This window comes from Physella acuta, unplaced genomic scaffold (assembly GCF_028476545.2).
Source record: "Physella acuta isolate Inbredline_101_S28 unplaced genomic scaffold, ASM2847654v3 ptg001123l, whole genome shotgun sequence".
NCBI classification, from domain to species: domain Eukaryota; kingdom Metazoa; phylum Mollusca; class Gastropoda; family Physidae; genus Physella; species Physella acuta.
In genome coordinates, this window is record NW_026732640.1 from 356,339 (window position 1) to 378,437 (window position 22,099).

The following is a 22,099-nucleotide window of genomic DNA, read 5'->3' on the forward strand; positions in this document are numbered from 1 at the left end:
ACTTTTAAGACCTAAGATAAAAACATTAACGTTTACATGTGATGTAGCGCTTAAAACTTGGAATTCTTCACTTCGTATTATGCAGCTGTGATATAAATAGGTCACATATAGGTCATATATTCAAACCAACAACAACCGTAGTCTTTTAATATGCAGCGAAGAGTTAGGGAATTCCCAAGTCAAATAAAGGCTATGTAATTTGGGTCAACGCCAGCAGGGTCTGAACGTTTTCCTGAAAAATCGACACACTGATCTTTGTAATCATCTTCCATTTTTACTACCTCTATGTTACTAAAAATAGCCTTTATAGTTCTCCATTAAAAGGAGAGAAACTTTCATTTTCAATTATATGCGGCCTACACAAGAACAGTAGGCTAAATCATATAAAGTAATACTTTACATAAAAGATAATTCATAACGAGATGCAATGTAGTGTGCTATTTTCCTGACCGCAGCGATGTCTAGTTACTACTTAGCTAACACCACCAAAAACGTGAAACGGCCAGTAATGACATAGTTTAAGACATTTTAAAATGATAAAACGTAGTAAGGAAAACTACGCAGTTTTTACAAGAAAATAAACAAGAATTTAGCAAGTTTTAGTGTGTATTTGTGAAAAAGAAACTACTCTAGTACTACGTCCACCATATCGCAGCCTGCAGCAATAACAACCCCCACCCGATTCTGGTCTCAGCAAAGCTATAAATAAACTATATTGTCCTACTTTTATTTTATAGACTGTACTTGGCCCACATTGCACATACTACACCTTTCCGTCGTCGAATTAGACAGGGTAAACTTCTTAATGTTTTTCGCTAGTAATTCTAACAGTTCAAATCTACAACTGACAATATTTTAAAATAAGTCATGGCCAAGGTAAGTTTTCTTTGTTTATTATAAAAACACTTACTATGTCTAGTCATACAGCTTACATCTTTCTAAGCAATTTTGATTTTCTATCAAGTTTAAATAGCATACACGAGAATTAAAATGAAAAAATATTAATGTGCTAAAAAATGTGTATTCCCTTTGCTTCTATCAATGTTTTAATAATATGGTGGTTATCTAAATACTACTAAAACTCAAGTTTGTTTACATGTTTGAATATTTATTTGTCTGTTTGTTTGTCTGATTGGCTACAGGAGAGAATCTGCACTATGTGTAGAGCTGTAAAGTAGTATGTAGATAGAGAACAATTTTTGTTTTCAGACAGACTGTTAATCATAATTTTTTTAAAGAAGTTAATTATTGATTGGTAGATTAACCACATTAATTATAAAAGTTTAAAAAAATGGCTTTACTTTGACTAAATAGTGACGTCACATGATTTGTTAACTTTTTTTGTTTACTTTTTAGTACAATAAAATGGCGGTTTTCAACTATCGGAGATTGTGTTCCCATTCCAATATTTAACGCATTCTTAAGCTATAAAAGAAAGTATTTATTTTATATTTAAAGTACCCCAGATTTATTATATTTTCAAAATTTATTTTACATTTAATAAAAATTGTATTATTTTCTTCTTTTTAGTGCATTTATAAAAGCTTGTAATTATAAACGTTTTTATGTATTTATTATTAGCTTCACGGATCATCTAATTCAAGAATAACACTAGTGATTTATCTATCTAGGTTCTAGATCTAGATCTAGATTCTAGAGTTACGGAAACAATAGACTTAACCAAACCAATCGTAGAATTTAGATAATTCTATCTAGATCTAGATTATAATGAGTTTCTATACTAAACTATTTCAGACCTTTATTATTTTGTATAAATTTAAGATACAATTTAATTTGAAAGTTACTAAACTTAGATCTAGATCTAGATAGGGACTATGCGCGTAAATTAAGTTGCATAAGGAGACTCATAGTATTAACTTATACCACAAAAAAATCAGAGAAGAATTTTTTTTAGATGTTAATGATAAATTTGCCTATCTGAACTTGGCGGGATACAGGGCAGATAAAGTAGAGTTCATCTGTTTCTTTGTCCTAAGCCTATGAAGGGAAAGTGTGGTCAGAGACATGCTCGGCCGGAATCGTTTTTTTAAACGATAAAAATATGTTGTCTTAAACTTAGCGGGACACAGGGCAGGTGAAGTAGAGTTGAGTAGGTCACCTGTGACGTCAGTATATGAAGGGAAAGTGTGGTCAGACCTATGCTCAGCCGAAATCGGTGTTTTAAGAAGATAAAAAACTTCTTTTTGAATCTGGGGTCTGGTTATTTTTTGATGATAAGTGACAGACGTGATGTCATTTATGGATGACCCCCAAAACCCACAGTTATCCAAGGGATGACCGGTAGTCTAGTTATCAATTAAAAATGTAGCAATTAGGTCTAGGATTGTAAGTTTTTTATTGTTATTACTTCGTTTCTCAAACTGTTTTTAAATTTTAGGTAATTGCACCTAATACGGGTTTGAAACATTAGATAATGAATTTATCCGATTTTTAGCTGTTTTTGAATGTGGTTAAAAAAATGTACTTGAAATATAGTTTCATGTTTCAAAATTCAATAATAATCTCAATTTTTTCATATGTACCATCAGTCACAATGTTGTATCAAAACAAACTAGATCGTGCATGCACAATTTCGTATATTATTAGTCACTTTTCATTTAAGTGTTTCAAAAGTTGTCCGCCCTTTGCAGTATACCCGAAGTAAAATGTATTGAATACAAAGCGGGAGTGATCTCCCCTAAACTTTCTCGTATATTTGTGGTAACAGTAAGGTGGAGGTGGGGGGGGGGGGGGTGAGGGGGGGGGCTGTGATAAAAATGTGCGTTATGGATTTTTTTTTGAATATCAATTTTAAAATGAAATAGAAGAGAGTTGAAAAAATAATTGCTGGTAAATGGATGAGATACATGCTCAATTCTTCATCCCATCCTTATCCTTAAGCCGATAATAATGGTCTTCTAGAGAAAGAGAGCGCGCGAGTAGAGAGAGAGAGAGAGAGAGATAGAGAGAGAGAGAGAGAGAGAGAGAGAGAGAGAGAGAGAGAGAGAGAGAAGAATGAAAACATGTTTAAATAAACTTAACCATATAAGCATGTATAAGCATATTTATTTATATTTTCCTTTTATATTATTTTCGTACACAAAGCAAGAAGTGATGCTTACTTTATAGAACAATTGTTGATTATTAAAAAAGTGTGTGTGTACGGCTGTTTGTGTATGTCTTTAATATACATTATGTGTCAACAATGCTTTTCTAAAAGAATTGTTTTTATAAAATTGGTACCTAGCCTCTATCAATGTGGCAATAAGTCTTAAAAAGAATATATTATATGCTTTTTTCTTACCATTGTCTACGCTCATTTTTCTTAAATGTACCAACGTCTCCGCGGGTTTTCTCGCGGTTGAAAGGATAGCCCAGGGAAAATCGCACCCTACCAATGAGCGTGCGGCCGCGCCTGATTCAATTTAGTAAACGACTATAACACTACTTCTTATCCATTTTCCAGCACACTCTTTAAAATGAACTTATGCGCAATAGCTCAAGGGAGAGTGCTCACAAGAGAGTCCTGAGCGCTTCGCGTCACGCAATAGCCGGTGCGCCGGCGGCTGCGCATGTTGCAGTTTTACCGCTGAATATATTATTACCTCACCCGCTATGCATAATTAATGCATGCCAAGTGCTAGCATAGCCGCTCTGGATCTCTGGCGAAAAATCGGGTACTGACGATAGTCGCATCCACACAGGCGCCGCCCATAACGCATTTTATTTATTTTTATTTTTTTGGCAAAAATCTATTTAAAACTATTTTCATTTACTCCTAAAACTTTCATGACACTCGGATGAACGGTCTCGAACTGCATCCGACTTTTATTTAGTATATACCGTATACAGAGAAAACAATCTTTGTTCCTCCCTGGGCGCCGCCCTTGCGGAATTTAATAAAAATGGATTTTTTTTGCAGCAACCTCCACTTTAGCGTTCTAATAAACTCCCTCAAAGTTTAAAGGTGATCCGATAAAGGTATAGTAATGCATAAAAGGAGCACACGGACATACATACGTTAAGTGTATGAAATAAATAAAAGGCCGTATATAAAATATCTGTGTTTTACATATCATATTATACTTGATCAATCAACACTAATTATGTAATTATTATTTTTCCCAACACCAAAACAAAATAACAAAAAGAACCCCCCTCCTATGTAATGTTTTTTTTTAAGCGACGCAATTAATGCTAAAGGACTAAATGAAAATAATTTTCAGATACATACAGAATTGAACTTATTATATATATATATATATATATATATATATATATATATATATATATAATATATATATATATATATATATATATATATATATATATATATATATATATATATATATATATATAACTTTATATTATTTAGACTACTCGTGTTGTGTAGGCTCCATTAAATCAAAAGTTGTACACAATTTAAAGTAAAAATTTGGAAATGTCGATTTTTCCCTGCGACACATTACGTGGCATAGGAAATGTTCAAGATGTCGGAGTAGTAGTAGCCTATAGGCCTATATTTTGAATATCTCTTTTAGAAATACGATTTTTTTAGAAGCCAATTTGAAACATTATTACCTTTTTATGAAAGATTACATGTAAAGCTTGAATAAACTCGAATCCTTCAATCCTGCTTACAGGGCAGTGATATAAATAAGTATTATAAAATCTTACCAGTACCAACCCCTCCATTTTCTGTCTGCTGCGTATTGTTAAGGAGTAGGTGTATGGGCTTTATTTGGCTCTATGCCAGCAGGGGCTGAACGTTTTCTTGAAAAATCAGATACACTGAATTGTGTAATGCTCTTCTATGATTATAACCTTACTTTTACACTAAGAACGTTAAATGCTCTTCATTAAAAGAAATACACCTTTCAATTATTGTACACATTAAATGACATAAAGTAATATTTTATTTAAATAAAATTTAAAACGAGGTAGGGCCTACAATGTAGCGCGACATTTTCCTGACCGTAACGATGTGCAGTTACAACTTCAGTAACACAACCAAAGAAACTTAAAGCTGTTTGCTAAGACATATTTATAGTGGTTTTAAAATGAACAAACTTTGCTAGAAATACCACACTTTAATGCAGCTTCTAGTAGAAAATGAAAAGGAGTGTAGCACATGTAAGTGAATATTTATGATAAAGAAATTACTTTAGTATTACATTCCCATAACGCTACTTGCAGCATTAACAATATCACCCCACTTCTGGTTCAGAAAAGATCTATAAATAAACTAATGGGTCACACTGTTAATTTTTAACCAACGCTTTTGTTCCATTTTAAATACAGTATACCTATCAGTTATATGCAATCGTCGAAATAACTTAATTTTTATTTATTTATTTAAATTTTAAATCAATATCTGTCTATTTTTAAAAAAAAATATATAGCCAGGGTAATTCGTCTCTTTACAAAAAAGCCTATAATTTTATCTACAAACAGCTTACACCTTTACACGCTTAATTGATTTTCTAATTCTATCTTGTTTAAATACCATAAGCGATGATTAAAATCTCATATAAATTTGAAAAAGTCAAAACAATGGTAGAGTGTTCGACTGCTACCACGAAAGTCTAGAATTGGTGTCCTAGTATAGAGTTTAAGCACACCCAAGAGTCCTTCCAACTCTGATAGGTACATGAATTACGTTAGGGAAAGTAAAGGCGCATGGAATAGTGTTGACCACACTACCCCTTCATATGCAGAGGTTACTGAAAGTAATGTATTTCATTTTACTACTCCGTGGTGCATTAGGTTCAAAAAGGAACTTTACTAGTGATTCTAATTAAACCAAGGATTGTATTTGTTTTAGTTTATTATTTTCAAATTTTCGTTGGTGTGGTGGTAGATGTTAAGGCTACTTATTAAATGTAGTTAGGGGATCAATTTGTTTCGTTTTTAAAGCCTGCAATTCATACCGTTTAAAATACAAAAAACTGACATCAGTTCCAAGATCAAATATTATTAAACTTTATTTACTTTATACATACGTCAACTTGCTTCTAATCAAAGCTCTACTTCATCTACTATCCTACCCACTACTTTATAAACCCAGTTCAGAAATATCTCTACTATTTACTTCACTAGTATCTCACTGTTCGACCAAAACTGTCTACTACTTAACGATCTACTCATACTTAAATACAGTCTGCTACTCGACTGACTTCTAATGTTATTTCTGCTCAACTGCAGTTACTCGTTATTGGTTTGGCTATTATATTGGTTCCTGCCAATCTGAACTATTGACGTGGGGTCGGCGTGGTTGAGTCGGTACAGCTCATGGTTGCTAAACCGAATAGTCACGAGTTGGAACCCTTAGATAAGGCTCGTTTGTTGGACAAACGGTATGGAAGCAAAACCAAAAAGAAAAGCCAATGTCCTCAATGGAGGGCGTGGACGATTAAAAAAAGCTCATGGTTGTTAAAACTCGAAAAACTTGAAGAAAACATGAACTATTGACCAACAGCTTTCGTCTACAATAATTCTACAATTAATCTCTATTTCGAATGATGCCTACACTTGCGCCATCGCAGTTATTCAATCTATTTATTACACATGTAGGAATAAATTAAAACAATGAAATGATCATATTTATATATCAACTTTTCATTTTAGATTTTTCTTAATATAAAAATCAGGCTTGAATTAGAAATTCATTAAGAATAAAAGTATCAATTAATTTTTGTTACAAACAAACATTAGTCAAAACGATACCTGTTTACATACACAATAAGTTTGTAATGTTTCAACTACAAGTTCTGAAAGACGTGCTTATTTTATTCTCACTTGGTGTATTGTGTTTGATGTTTTCATATATCTCTAAAGTTATCCTTCATGTGTATGTATAACTATATAAATAAAATATATATTATTAAATTGTAATAATATGATGAGCGTGGCGTGTTTATAAGTTCGGAACTCGGGCTCGATTCCTACCCACGACCAAAGTGATCCTTACGTTAACAGGAGGTGGTGAGACGTATGAGGGACTTTGCTTCTTCTGACTCATTTGTTGTGATGACTGTATTAAGTGGTTCAAATTGTGTGACTACATCAAACATCCGTTTTAGGACAAACCAGGAACTAAACAATGGAGACAATTTCGACAACTTAAGGTTATAATTATGTCTATGTTCAATAAAAATAATAAATATAAATAATACAAATATTGTAAAACAAATTAATACGTTGCACAGTAAATATTAGGTAACGCACCTGTGCAAAGTAATCTTAATACTAAATCTAAATCACTCTACAAGTTTTTAATTAAAGTTATTGTTAACTTAGAAATTTATTTGCGAATGATCACGATAAAGCATTTTATACATTCTAGTTCAGACCATTCTTAATCTTAAAAATAATTATACCATATGAATGATATTATGAAGTAGTAAATAATCATTATGTGCTGAGAAAAAGACAATTACATTACTTTATAAAAAAAAAAACGTCAACAATTACACAAAAGGACTCCGTGAGCATAAATAAAAAAAGACTTAAAAGCATCACTAATAAACCGCATGTGGTAATACGATACGTTAAGTCAATTCAATTATAATAAATACACAGTTGTATTGAACACAAATTGCATGTTCGAGCGTCGAAGCTATTTGATGACACTTGCCTAACTTATTTATTTGTTAAATTGCTATCAATCTTTTCTGTACTTCTAATAATGCAGGGAATTTAAGCACTAAATAATATCATATCTTATTTAAAAACAATACTTTATTGTATACTTAAACACTAGATACTGTTAAATTTGATAAGTTAAACTCATCATCACATAAATCAATATAGAAGGTCCCTTCATAAATTGAAGGTTCACTCAAATTGTCATTCATCGTATCATATGGGCTGTCAGCAATTTCGTAGTAATCGTCGACATCTATGTATGAATTTCTGTCATTTTGATGTGAAGTTTTATCACCGTCACTGTTTGAGCTTTGAGTGTGCACATCATCACATTTGCGCCCTGTATAATATACATTATATATATACATGTGCTAGCGTACCGTCTCCGCGCGTTGCCGCGGGAATAGATGAAAGTCACACAAAATATATAAGAAGGGTTTTATCAATGCGTTAAAAATCCTATATTGTTAGACGCGTGACCTTGTTTTCTAAAAGTAAGTTATTTAAAATTAAACAATGCCTGCGCTTGGATCATAAATATCGGTACACGGGTTTAAAATACACTACCGAATGAAAACATTGAGGTTACGTTCGTTCATCGCTCAGAAACCTCAACTGGAGTATTTTAATCAGCTCCCCGCAGTTTAAATGCGATCGGATGAATGGTTTCAAACCGCAATCTACTTTTATTTCATATACATTTCATACAGAACAAACAGATCGCGCCCTGCCGAGGCGCAACCCCTGAGAGATTTTTTTTTCCGCAGGAACCTCCACAGGAGTATTCTTAACAACTTCCTCTAGCGAAATTAAAATTAAAAAAAAATTTTTTTTACTATTTTAGGCTAATTTTTTGCATGCTCTTAGGTTAAGAGCTTGACATTTAGGGAAAACTGTCGGTTTCACTCAAAGCCCTCGACGAGGGCTAAAAAGTGACCGCGAGTGAAATTTTCTTTATATGAGCTCTATTACGAAAAAGATTTTCCGACGACGACCCCCCCCCTTGAAATTTTGTGAGGTGTTAGGAGAACGCCTTGGGGTGTCACAAAAAACTAGCCGTGTCCGGGAAAATTCGTTAAATGGGTCAAAACTGAACAGTCGTATTTCCCAATATAATCTTTGTATTTTATGGGAAAAACAGAGGGTAATTTGAAAACGGATTTTAGGGCACTTACCCTCTTTACATCTGGCTAATTTTTTTTACACACCTCTATAGATGGCTACGCCGTATGGAAAAACTGTTGGTAAGACTTAAAGCCCTCTAAGAGGGCTAAAAATGACCGCGAATGAAATTCTCATTATACGAGATTTGGTCTATGAACAGGGGAGGTAACTTTTTAATGTAATAATTTTTAAATATTTTGTATACTCTTTTCAAGAAAAAAACAAAAATCATAAAGTATAGCATTGTTTTAACTGTTATAAATTAAGTTTTGCATTGTACTGAAATTGTAAAAAATTAATTGCGAAAGTAATTTATTATAATATTTGATTGATTCTATTAAGAAATCCCTTGCAGTTCTAATAACCGTGCGAGTAATAAGTTTGCGAATATTCCATCAATATTTGTGTGGCATGCAATTACTCCACTGTATAAATTTAGGCCCTAAGCATTTAACATAGCAGCCAATCACCTATTAATTAATCATTCAATTCCTCAATTTTTTTTTGAAAACCTAAGCGGAACTATATATATATATATATATATATATATATATATATATATATATATATATATATATATATATATATATATACTAGCGTACCCGTCTCCAGCGTTGCCGCGGAAAAAAGAAGAAAGTCCAACAAAATAAATTAGAATGGTTTCATCCGTGCGTTACCAATCCTATATTCTTTGACGCGTGTCCTTATTTTCTAAAAGTGAGTTATTTAAATGTAAACAGTGCCTGCACTTGGATAATAAATATTGGAACACGGGTTTACCTACACTACCGCATGAAAACCTTCAGTGTACATTAATCACTCACCAAAATAATGATGTTAGAGACGTAGAATGGCGCTCTCAGGAGCCCCTCCCCCACCATTACACCACCGCATAAGCGCCGCGTACGGCCCCTGGCTCCTTAAAACTAACAGGCTTCATCGTGCCAAATAGCATCCCGTTAACAATGATGCAGATTGCGTCATTCGCTAAAGTGACACAAATGAACAGGATTTTTTCTTTAACACGTAAAAAAATTATTTTACGTTTTTTAAAAAATCAGTGTGACTGATGCAATATGTTAGCGTTACTAGTGGTCTATTATTAGATGCTCGATCTCAATTTCTTATTGGTTTGTCTAAAAATAGATGCTAATTACATTTTTCGCAAAGTGACGAAACTGTTCTAATTTTTTTACGGACAAAAAGAAACATCCCAGTTAATAATCTAACCTTGGTTAATATTTCTGATTATTAAAATAAAACATATTACATGGCCCTCAGCGGCCCATTGTGAGCCTTTGGGGTCCGAAACTGAAATTTTTGTTTTCAACCAAATTGCAACCTACCAGCGAGCCGGCGGACTAGCCTAATTCAATTTAGTGAGCGTTTGCAACGCCCTATCCTATCCATTGTCTATCACACTGTTTAGACCGAAAGTAGTCGCCATAGCCCTCAAGGGAAAGACCAGTGCGCCAAATCACATCCTGCCGGGGGCCGCCCATGCAAAATTTTAATCCCCCCTACCATCACCACACACCCATCCCCATCCCCTCTTCCACCCCAGAAAGCTAATCGGGAGTATTCATCAACTCCCTAAAGTTTTATTGCACCCGGATACACTGTGTCGAACCGCAATCGTTTTTTTTTATTTTTATACACCGTAAATAGAGAAAAATCGCACCATCCTGTGGCGCCGCCCTTGCGAAATTAAAAATGATTTTTTTCACAGCACCATTCCATGGAGTATTCTGATCAACTCCCCACAGTTTCATTGCGATCGGATGAACGGTGTGAAACTGCAATCGACTTTTATTTTTATATACGGTATATCGAGAAAAATGTTTTTTGCGCACACACCTCCCCAGGAGTTTTCTCAACATATTCCCAAACTTTCATGGCGATGGTGAACGGTGTCACTTCAATTTATTTTATTATTTTTATATACCGTATATTGAGAAAAATTGAACCCTCCCGTGGCGCCGCCTTTTCGAAATTTAAAAAAAATGTTTTTTTGCAGAACCCTTTCAGTTAGTGTTCTAATCAAATCCCCAAAGTCTCGTGGCTATCGGATGAACGGTGTCAAACCAAATTCGACTTTTATTTTTATATACCGTACATGGAAAAAAAAACAAATGTTCTCAACAACTTCCCAAAATTTCATGGCGATGTGATGGGAAGTGTAGTAATGCATAAAAGACAAACAAACACACGCGCACACACATAAATTGCTTTTTGTATATATAGATATATAGTTAGAAAGCAGATAAAGTATAGCCCGGTTATGTGGATTGGCAGGAAATGTCAAAACTCGATCATCGAGATAACCGAAAATCAGTATGGCTTCAATATAAAAATACCACACAGCTTATGTGATTTGTTTAGTGTAATGTACATAGACCCAAATATTTGCTAACAACGTCGATTTTTGAAGGATTTACCAGAACACCATGTACTTCATTTAGTCCGATTAACGATTATAATAGGGTTTAGTTATCTTTATTACTATGTTACTACTTGAAAAATGAAATTATGTTAAACTAATAAGGAAAACAGATAGAATCTGCTGTTTCTCTAAAATTACACACATTCATTAATATTTTCAATAAGCGAGAATAGCGAATACATACTGATTGACGAACATAAAATATTAGAACTTCGATGGGCGATTTCAACTTTTTGTGTCGCATTCAGTCGCACTTAATTACTAACATTTTGATACTTTTTGTTTGCAAACTTTCATTGCTTTAAGATAGACGATGTTAATTTTTCTATTTTACGTGTCAGTGGTAGGCAAGATCAAACAATAGGTACAACATTCTAGAAGTTGCAAAGACAAAAAATATAGTGGATATATAAATATAAATATAAATATAAATATATATATATATATATATATATATATATATATATATATATATGGATTGTATGAATAAGATATTCTATATAGAATAAGTAAATTTCTCTTTCGAACATGACAGGACAAGGGAAAAGTGAAATATATTTCACCTGTTTCACTTCTGTATTCTTGGCATAATTCTTAAGGAATACTGGGGTCAGCACTGTGCCTAGCCGCCATTTCTTTCTTTCTAGTACTATTAGACTTAGATGAACTCAGGGACGTGCTAGGACTCTAGTCAGTGACCTGAACTCGAGACTTTCGAGTTAGCTGTCGAACGCTCTACCGTTCGGTCACTCTTTTCCATTATTCTAGGTTATTATTTAACATTTTTAAAAAATAAATATAAACTGTATTTACCATGGAGCTTTAAAAGCAAGCCAGACAGAAGAATTACTATGACAAGAAAACTTCCCACAGTAGCCGAACCTATTTGCAAAACTATCGTGGCTGCGTCGTATCTTGGTAGAATTATTTCTTCTGAAAAAATTATAAGTCATCTTTTCTTTTAAGTTATTATTTCGTACACGATTTATCTTTACTTACTATATACAGAGTATGTAGGACGTATTGTTATCGTGCACAAAAATCACATGAAATGTTGACAGTTTTCACCGTTTAATCGAAATCTCAGCGTCTTTGCGTCATAGGGTCAGAAAAACTGGGGTTTGCAATATTCGTACATACGTACTTTGTCAATTAATAGTTCTGTATAAACTTTTCAGCAATTTCCGGTAAGTTGAACTTATTCTACTTTCGGTTTTTCAAAAGCCCATAACTATAGCATTGTTTCGATAAGATAGACGAAATTTCCCATGTAATTAAAATATCTAATCATGTTTTCTATCAAATTTAGAGTAATTTCGTTGAATGGAAGTAGTACTTTACGCAATTTACGATTTCTAAAAAACGCACTTGAATTTATTTTTAATTTCATTCCTTATGTTTTGTCCTTCATGGTCGAGAAATTGGGGACAAAAACTTGAACATTTCTACCGGACCGAGTTAAAGTTTTCACGTAGGTCAAGACTTGAAGACATTGTATTTTGACATATAATGTCACTTAATTAGACGATTACTTAACACTTTGAAAATTAATCAATGTTTGTTTATAAACTGCTCATATTCCTCATTATTATAACCGCATTGTTTGCTCTATATTTGGTGCGGAATTGTTTTTACGAGATTCAATTCAATTTAATTAAAGAATTGAAGTAATTAAAAATTGATTAAAAATCACGTTTACATTCCGAGTTGCCTATCTTCGTTGTGTTATACTAGAATATTTGAGAAAGTTTAGGGGAGACTACTCCCGCTTTGTTTGTTTTATTTTTTTGTTTGTTGGTGAGATGTGGCACGTTATGTTTTTTACGACTAGGTGATTTTTCACTTTACCGTCGACCACGAACTAAGTAAGGGCAGTTAACTTTTTTTTTTTTTTAAATCATAAGCTACGGATCGGGTTTTAAAGCATTTTTGTTTTTTAGTTTGCTGACTACGCAGTGTAAACTTTATTTCAAACGACAGATTAAAAAGTTCCAAAAAAAAAGTTTCTCACGAGCAACCACGCTTTTATTAAGAAAACACGTTTGTTTGTTTAAAACAACATTTCAGTGCATTTAAAATATTTTTATTACAAATGATTTTGTATTTCTTTTATTTAAGTTTTTAACTCTTTCAATTTATGTTAAACTATTACACATTTCTTTTATTGTTTTAATGTACTTACCATTATAATATGTGGCATTAACAGCTGGAATATTGATTGTGGAGTTCTCATTGTTGATATGTTTTATCGTGTCTAATAAATTATAGTACAGTTATAATAGAATAATTTCAAAATTTAGATGATTTCTTATTTTTTTGAAAATTCATGTATTACAAAATACTTTAATGTGATAAATTTATAACTTACTGCAAACTTTTTTAGACAGTGGTGTAGAATTACCAAACGTTGTTATTAGATGCGTATCTTCATTTACTTTTGTTGGATTAAATATAAACTCGACTGTATAGTTACTTTTATCTTTACACAAACAGGCAGGGTGTGCTACTGTACATCTGCCTTTCAATATAAGGTGATTGCATATCTGATAAATGCGATATACTTTTTTATTAAAAAAAAGAATTAATTCCCTTGAGATATTTAGAACATGAAAACATGAATGCCTTTTGTACAAAAATATTGATAACCAGATTCATATTTTTATCTCAGAATTAAAAAAAATATATAATTGGATCAGTGCATTTTGATTTTAATTATAAGAAACAATTAGATATTTACGCTGAACAAATTCTTAGTGCCCATATCATTTGTCTCACTAGTTTGGAAAAAAATTGCTGTTAGCTCTTCAGATTCTGCTGAGAATTCGACTTGTATTATAACACTGTAGTTAAATGTAGCATTGTTGCACGGGATTTGACTAATAACAACAAGGTCCTTCAACGGAGAGGCTAAGTAAAAGAAATTTAAAAACAAAAAAAATATTTACATAAAGAAAAAAACATTACAATGACATGACTTATATTAATATTATTTACCTTCTATATTTCCAACATAATGTATTATAAAACTATCGTAAAAGTAAATAAAAAGGAGTTCAAATTACGGGATATACGTAGGATACATAATTAAAACATCTTATATACATCAAATTATGCGTAATTTATCTTCTCTTAGTTATTGCTGTTATTTTAAGTAATTATACATGTTTGGTTCTATAATGGGTATTTTTTTTAAATGGATGTTATTCCCGTATTAAACTTCAATAGAATACTACTGTCGCTCTTTTACTTTTGACACGGTGATGAATGGTTGTTGGATGTAACTAACGGGTAACATACGTGAGAAATGACTGATATAAGGGCCGGAATCATTGTTAACATGTCTATAAACCAGAGTTATTAAACACTATATCAGAAAGATGGTTGTGAATCGAGGATCGTGAAATCCACTGACGGAAATTGTGTTGTGTTGGGAAGATTAATGTTAGCAGTATATTTACTTTCTCGTATACAGTGTATAGAGGAAGTATTGTAATCGTGCACACAAATCACATGAAATTTTGACAGTTTTCTTCGTTTTACACATCAGTACTTCATCATATACGGAGTATAGGGGACATCTTTAAATCGGGCAAAAATAATAAATGCAGATTGATCAAAATTTCGGTTTTCTATGCCTAATCGAGTCTGAAAAACAGGGCTTTGCACTTATATCTGTATGTGTTTGTGTGGGTGGGTGTGTGTCTGTTAACACGATAAATTAAGTACTATTACAGCTAGTCTGATGAAATTTCATATATAAGTATAATTTCAAATGTGTAGTTATGCATTAACTTTTCCGCGATTTCCGGTAATCGCAAGTGGCACTTATTCTACTTTCAATTTTTCAAAAGCTTAAAACTTTAGTACCGTTTCGGATAGATAAATGAAATTTCACGTGTAATTAAAATATCTAATTATTTTCCTTACATCCATTTTTGGGTAATTTCCGTTGAACAGAAGTTGTAAATTAAGTTTTTTTTTGATTTCTCAAAAAACGCATGTCAATTTATAAAGTACTAATAGTATTCCAAACTATTATACACATATGGTTTGTCGTTCATTTGGTGCACAAATTGTTTTGTACGAGATTCTTTTTTATTTTAGAAAGTTTATGTAATTAAAACATGGATTAATAATCATGTCTATATCCCGCGTTGCCATTCCCCGTAGTGTTGTATAAGAATATTCGAAAAAGTTTAGGGGAGATCACTCCCGGTTTAATTTTTTTTATGCTAAACTGTGTAAATCACATTTAAACAATGAATTTTCAAAACGCTTTCATATAAATAAAGTTCTATGCGATTATTACATTCCGAATTTAAACAAGGAAAATAAAGTTCCACATTACAACATAAATTAAATAATTAATTTCAAAACTGCATCTTTGCTTAGATATTACTTATGTATAAGAATGAAATAATTGTGGTAAGTTATCATCATAATTGCAAAGTCAAAAGCACACGACATTGAGGTGATAGATTTAGTTTGAGTCGTACTGAGAACTGTGGTCATTTGGTAGCGGTATTAATTGTGACCCTTAAAGCAAAATCACTTCTGATTAGGTTTATTAAATGAGGTTGATTTAAATGGTTTCTTTTATCATATACTTCTTTCACATAGCCAAAAATGTTCCTTACATCCCTACTCTAATAAATCCATTTCCTCACATACAATAACTAGATGCATAAACCTTTTTAATCTGTGTGCACTAGAATTAAACGTAAATTAAATAATTAGTTTATTTAAAATCCAGATTATTCACTTAATCTTTGTAAAAAATAAAATATGTAGAGGAGTTTGAGTTCTAATTCCAAAACTACACGCAATTCTTGAAAAATCTTGCTTGTAGATTAACGTCAAAATGTATGGTAAAATTGTTATCACAGATTACTAAATACAACTCTTTAAAAATAGTTATTCGTTACTAATTAAAGAAAACATTACATATTTATATATACTTACATGGAATACAGAAAACTACTAGAGGTAACAGAAAAACGGGCAATGTATACATCTTTTATTTTTAAAAAATGATTTATTGTTATATTGAGATAATATATCAGATGTTTATTTAAAAGCCCCAAGGATTCCTAATGTTGTCGTAGAATCTACAATTATTAAAGTTAATGTACCTCTTCAGTTGCATAACGGGAAGTAAAATGATTTTATTAAAAATTCAAACTATTGCTAAGTTCAAACTTACGTAAACCACATCAACTCATCATCTTCACATAAGAGTGACGGGAAACTTAATAAGAGTTTCATCAACAAGTTACAAATCGTGTAGTTTTAGAAGTGTATCTATGTTTGCAAAATGAGTTATAAACAAAGCCGGCGCTATATTTATTAGACTTTGTTTCTGGGGAGCGGCTTTGTCCGCAACAACATTTTTCGGTTTATCACTTAATTAAAGGAAACCATGTATCTAGTGTATGGTTCTCTTAAAAAAAAACTAGTTCACCCCTGGCACCGAAACGTTTTGCTGTGCGTCTAAATGCAGACTTCGATCTGCATTATTTTCAGAAGATGTCTTAAGTTGTTTTTTTTCGTCTAAACTGATGTCTAGTTATTTAATTAGATAGGCATTTATTTACATTAATTTTCTTTAAAAATAAATATATAACATTGTGTATATAGTAAAATACATATTGATACATTATGTCATATATATATATATGAATATATGTATATGCATATATATATATATATATATATATATATATATATATATATATATATATATATATATATATAACTATATATATATATATATATATATATATATATATATATATATATATATATATATATATATATATGCATATATGTAGGCTATATGCATATATATATATATATGCATATATATACATATATACACACATTTTTACAAGCCTATCATTATTTATATATTTTATCTGCTTAGGTAACAATACATTTGCTGTTATTATTGATGGCTAATTATCACATACTTTGTAAAGGATCTGGTATGTATTAAAAAAAACACATGTATTTTATTATTTAAATATTAATAACTTTTTTTTCAACACTAGAGGAACTCAATTATTTATTTTGGTTGTTCAAAATTTGTTTTTTCAGAACATGTGTGTGAACCCTGTGAAGAAAACAAGCAGTGTAACATTTCATACATAGTACCAGATGAGCCAGATGCAAATATAGTATTTTCCTGGGAATATGACAATAACGAAGTAATGACGTGCTATAATATAGTTAGCATCCCTTGTAACATTTATCCACAGTTTGCTCAGTATATTTCATTTTCAACACACAATGAACATGGATCTATTACCTTGAGCCTCATATTTCTTAAAATCAGTCGACAATCGAGATCATCATCTGTGGAAGGAACATGGAATTTAAAAGTTTATAACAAAAAAAATGAGCCTCAACTTGTTCTTACTTGTGATTTAACAGTTTTTAGTGAGTAAAATTTCACATTGTGTGAATTCTTCTTCTATATTTTGTAAAATAGTCTCTTCTGCCGTGGGTTTGAACTCGGGGCATTCGGGTTAGCAGCTATGCGCCATTCTGACATAATTAATTTTCATGTTACATGTTTCAATAAAAATAGAGAAAATACAGTGCTACAGATTGATTAGAAACTATTCAAACAAATGAGTAACATGAAATAATAAGATAGCAAATTGTATTTACAACGTCTCGTCTAGTCCAATATTGTGAAGTTCTCTTACTATAAAAACAATACTGTCAAGTTTTTGGAATGAGATAAAAATCACAGCAGTATTTTACAAAGGGTTGATAGGTTTAAAGATACAGGTGTAGGTTTTGTTCAATATTTTGGGACTAGCCAACTTTGTCTGCATTTATTATTATTATTGTATGGTTACGATATGCATATTGACGTAATGTTGAATTATTGCAACTACTATGATGACAATGTTTTTAAACAAAATTACTGTAGGAAAACCAACAGATATCTACTGTGAATATGCGAGCGTAACCCAAGGACTACAAATACAATGTATTGGTGAAATGTCTTATCCAGAAATGGCTTGTACTGTTAACGTTCAAGTTACAAAGGTAGTTTTGATAAGAGTCTATATTATACGGCTACATAATATGAGTAACATGTTAAAGAGTTTACATTTGTACTGAAATAGTAAATGTTCATTACGTACACCAGTAAAATGTTTCAATTAAATGTGTCCGATAGTTCCATCGAAAAGGGCACAGTAAGTTTAATGTCGATTTTTGTCTACATTTGTGCCATTTTTATACGTGTAAACTTATTCCTTAAGTAAATAGTTGAAGCTATAATACCGGTGGGTCGAATGGGGTTTGGACCCCCGACACGGTCAACAGCGCCCGCCTGAGCAAATACTTGCCTGTTTTTGAAATTCTCCGAACACCTCCCGCGATCAAGCTGGGTATCAGACGGTAGGACGATTTCCCGCGCCTGGTGGTGGGGGAAGAAAAGCCTGGCGAGAGCCTACTGATGAATAATCGACCAACACATAGTGTTTAAAACGAACATCTTCGTGTGACTGCTTCAGTCCACAAGTGGCCAGTTAGTTTGAGTTCTCTATGCCTGACCTGCCTGGCTAATGGGAGTAAAACTTCTGAGCCGGTATATCCGTGTCACGATAATACAAGCGTGAAAAATTTACGTTATTTAAAATTATGAAAATTAATTTTAAAATTTACTAAGCAAACATGTTTATTGCTTATAATATGCTACTCCAAAGCACTCACACTGTCACATTAAACTTCCATCCTGGACTACAATAACTCTAAGCCTTACAGCTCCAAGCTTTTTCAAACGACCCACTCAACATCGAAGCTCGAATGGTGTGTTACAAGACCTAATATCGACATTAATTACAATTAAGACCAAAAACTAATTCCCATGTATAGAAACTTCACAAAATGAATAACACGGAATGAGTAGGAAAAAAACAACCTACTTTATTACAACATTCCCCAAATTACAACTGAAATTCAGCACTACAGGAGCTCGGTCTTCCCACGTGCCCGCCAACTCGTTCATCAGCGTAGCAAATGAAACTGATATATTGTTAAAAGTACGATTGAATAATATTTAGATGTTTTTAAACTTTTTAAAAATAATATAATAAAATGATATATAGTGCACTTTATATAATGCACTGTATATAAGTTTATATTTATATAGTGCATTGCATTTTCTTTATTTTGCATGATTATATGTATGTGTGTGTGTGTGTGTGTGTTGGTTAATGTGAGTGTATGAATAAGGGAGTGAATGTCTTCGTATACGTTGTGAAAAATTAAGGAAACAATATTACATTTTGTATTTTCAGGACTCAAAACCACAATATATTGTAGCTGTGTATACTAACGCTGGCGTTAAAGAGCAGCCAATTTATTACAAGTCAACGTGTTTAGCAATCATTCCTTGTGAACTTTTAGTAAATGAGTTTATAAGATTTGACGTAAATTTCTTCCCAAAAGATTTAAATTACTCTGAAAATTTGCGAGCTGGATCAAATTATTCGAGTTCTTTCAAAATAGGTAATGTAAATTTACATTTATACGATTAACAGTTTAGAATTCTAGAAAAATTAATAACAAATTTCTGGTGTCGATGTGTTATTACTATATAACGATACAATAACCGAATAAATGTTATGTTTAATTTTAAAATTTATAAGTCGTTAAAAATGGCTTTACATAAATTATTTTGTTGATCACTTCAGTTTTTTAAAGATTTTATTGAGTTCGCAATGTATGTTTGTCTGTTTGTGTATAGGTTTGTGGCAAATCTTGTGATTCAATTTCTATCGGGGTCGGCGTGGTCGAGTCGGTAAAGCTCATGGTTGCTAAACCGAAAAGTCTCGAGTTCGAACCCTCGGGCAGATGAGGCTCGTTAGCTGGGGACAGCCACTCTTCTAGGAGAGACAACTGCTGCCTTGTAGTTTGTTCTTTGGTTGAACAAAGGCTATGGAAGCAAATCCAAAAAGAAAAGCAGGCTGAAATCGGAGTCAATGGCCTCAATGGCGCATAACCAGTTGACACGTAACGCTTAATTGTGTTGGAGGCGTGGTCGAGTCGGCAAAAAGCTCATGGTTGATAAATTCCAAAAAAAGTCTCAAGTTCAAACGCACTGGCAGATAAATCTCGATCCCCTTCAACACTAATAATTAAGAACGAAGAAGAAGAAGAAGAAGCATTTCTATCAACTTCTAAGGCAGCGATTTCATTCAAACTTTCCAGATATGATCCACTTCGATGACAATACAAGTCTATCTAATTTTTATTTTATTTTAGTTATCACGAATTAAAGTTGGTGTTTTAAAGCAAATAGTTTTAGACTTAATAAATTAGGAATCACTAAATAGTGGAAAGTAAATCATATAACAAAAATCCTTTATAGCTTTGTTACATAAAAGCTTTGGTCCTGAGGCGTATACATGTTTTCGGGTTAGGGGGAGCGACGAGCCGAGAAAAAGGCGTTATATATATATATATATATATATATATATATATATATATATATATATATATATATATATATATATATATATATATATTCGCTATATGACACTATATTTTTAATCATTTAAATGATTGTTGATATAAAGGTTATTTATATTTGTTTATTTTTTTTACAATTAACGCATATTATCGAATTTGACGTTTCATTGTGAGTAAGAAAAACAATGCGCAGAAAAATATATTTACAGAGTAATATAATTTGATGCTTAGAACCAAGGGCATCGTGGTCGCGTTGGTGAAGCCATGGCTGCTAAACCGAAAAGTTTCGAAATCAAACCGTCGGATAGATAAGGCTTGATAGCAACAAATCTTCTAGGAGAGACAACTCCAAAATTAAACAACTACTGATTTGTAGTTTGTTGTTGGTTGGACAAAGACTAACCAAAATGTAAACACAAAAGAAAAGCAGGCTGAAATCGGAGTCAACGGCCTATATGGTGCATCACAAGTTGACACGTGATACTTAATTGTTTTGGACTGAATCACTTGTAACAATAGAATTAATAAGAAAGAAGAGGTTCTTAGAAACGCTCACTATTATAATTTTGACTATCTGTTAAACGTGGCGTGGTTGCGACGAAGGACTTATTTGCAAGTGAAATATATAATTACACCTAGTAGAATAGGATGGATTACGTCATCGGTGGGAATGTTACAATTCAATTACACATGAACGCATAAACACACACGCTCGTACGCGTGTTTTTAAAACCGGAAATTCTATTTTTATGTTATTGATAATAATTGAAAAATAGATATCATCTAACGTAAGACAAATTTCTATTGTGGCAGGGGGTTGGATTATAACCTCAACCCTCCAAGGCACTATCGGTGTTACTTTCAGACGTTATCTTCGGGGTTGGGAGGGAGAGGCACTTGAAATATTTCAGGGAGAGATTGGTGGTCGGACTATCGTTTCTACTAGTGAGGCAAAGAGATGCCTAAAAGAAACTCTGGCGAATATAGGCTACATACCCTTAGTAGGGACTAAAAATATTTTCATTACGATAAATAATGGTTAAATATTCCTTAAGTTTTGCTCTTCGTAAAACGTTGGTTATTTATGTATTTACAGTTTTAACACTAGTAACGCAGCTACGATTTGTTTCGACAGATTACTTAGGTCACAATTTGAAACACTACACTATAACAGACAAACAGGGAAGACAAGTCAATGTTTACTGTCCACTAGACAATTTAAGAGACAGTAATGCGTCAACGGAAGATAACGTAAACAACTTTAAGACAACAGCTGTAAACAAAACAGAAACAAAACCAACCAAAGGTAACTATATTGTAATACATTATATTTTAATAACATTTGGGGTTGGG

General features: G+C 32.3%; 1 protein-coding gene across 1 annotated transcript in view; it reads left to right on the plus strand.

Moving 5' to 3' along the window:
* Nucleotides 1-766: 766 nt before the first annotated feature.
* Nucleotides 767-22,099, plus strand: part of LOC131956022 (uncharacterized) — a 32,426-nt gene continuing 11,093 nt past the window's right edge. The window contains exons 1-6 of the mRNA XM_059320368.1: nucleotides 767-876; nucleotides 17,178-17,238; nucleotides 17,351-17,692; nucleotides 18,195-18,313; nucleotides 19,573-19,783; nucleotides 21,882-22,052. Of these exons, the coding sequence (XP_059176351.1) occupies nucleotides 868-876; nucleotides 17,178-17,238; nucleotides 17,351-17,692; nucleotides 18,195-18,313; nucleotides 19,573-19,783; nucleotides 21,882-22,052 (913 nt within the window). The 5' untranslated portion in view covers nucleotides 767-867. The remainder of the gene's footprint in view (nucleotides 877-17,177; nucleotides 17,239-17,350; nucleotides 17,693-18,194; nucleotides 18,314-19,572; nucleotides 19,784-21,881; nucleotides 22,053-22,099) is intronic.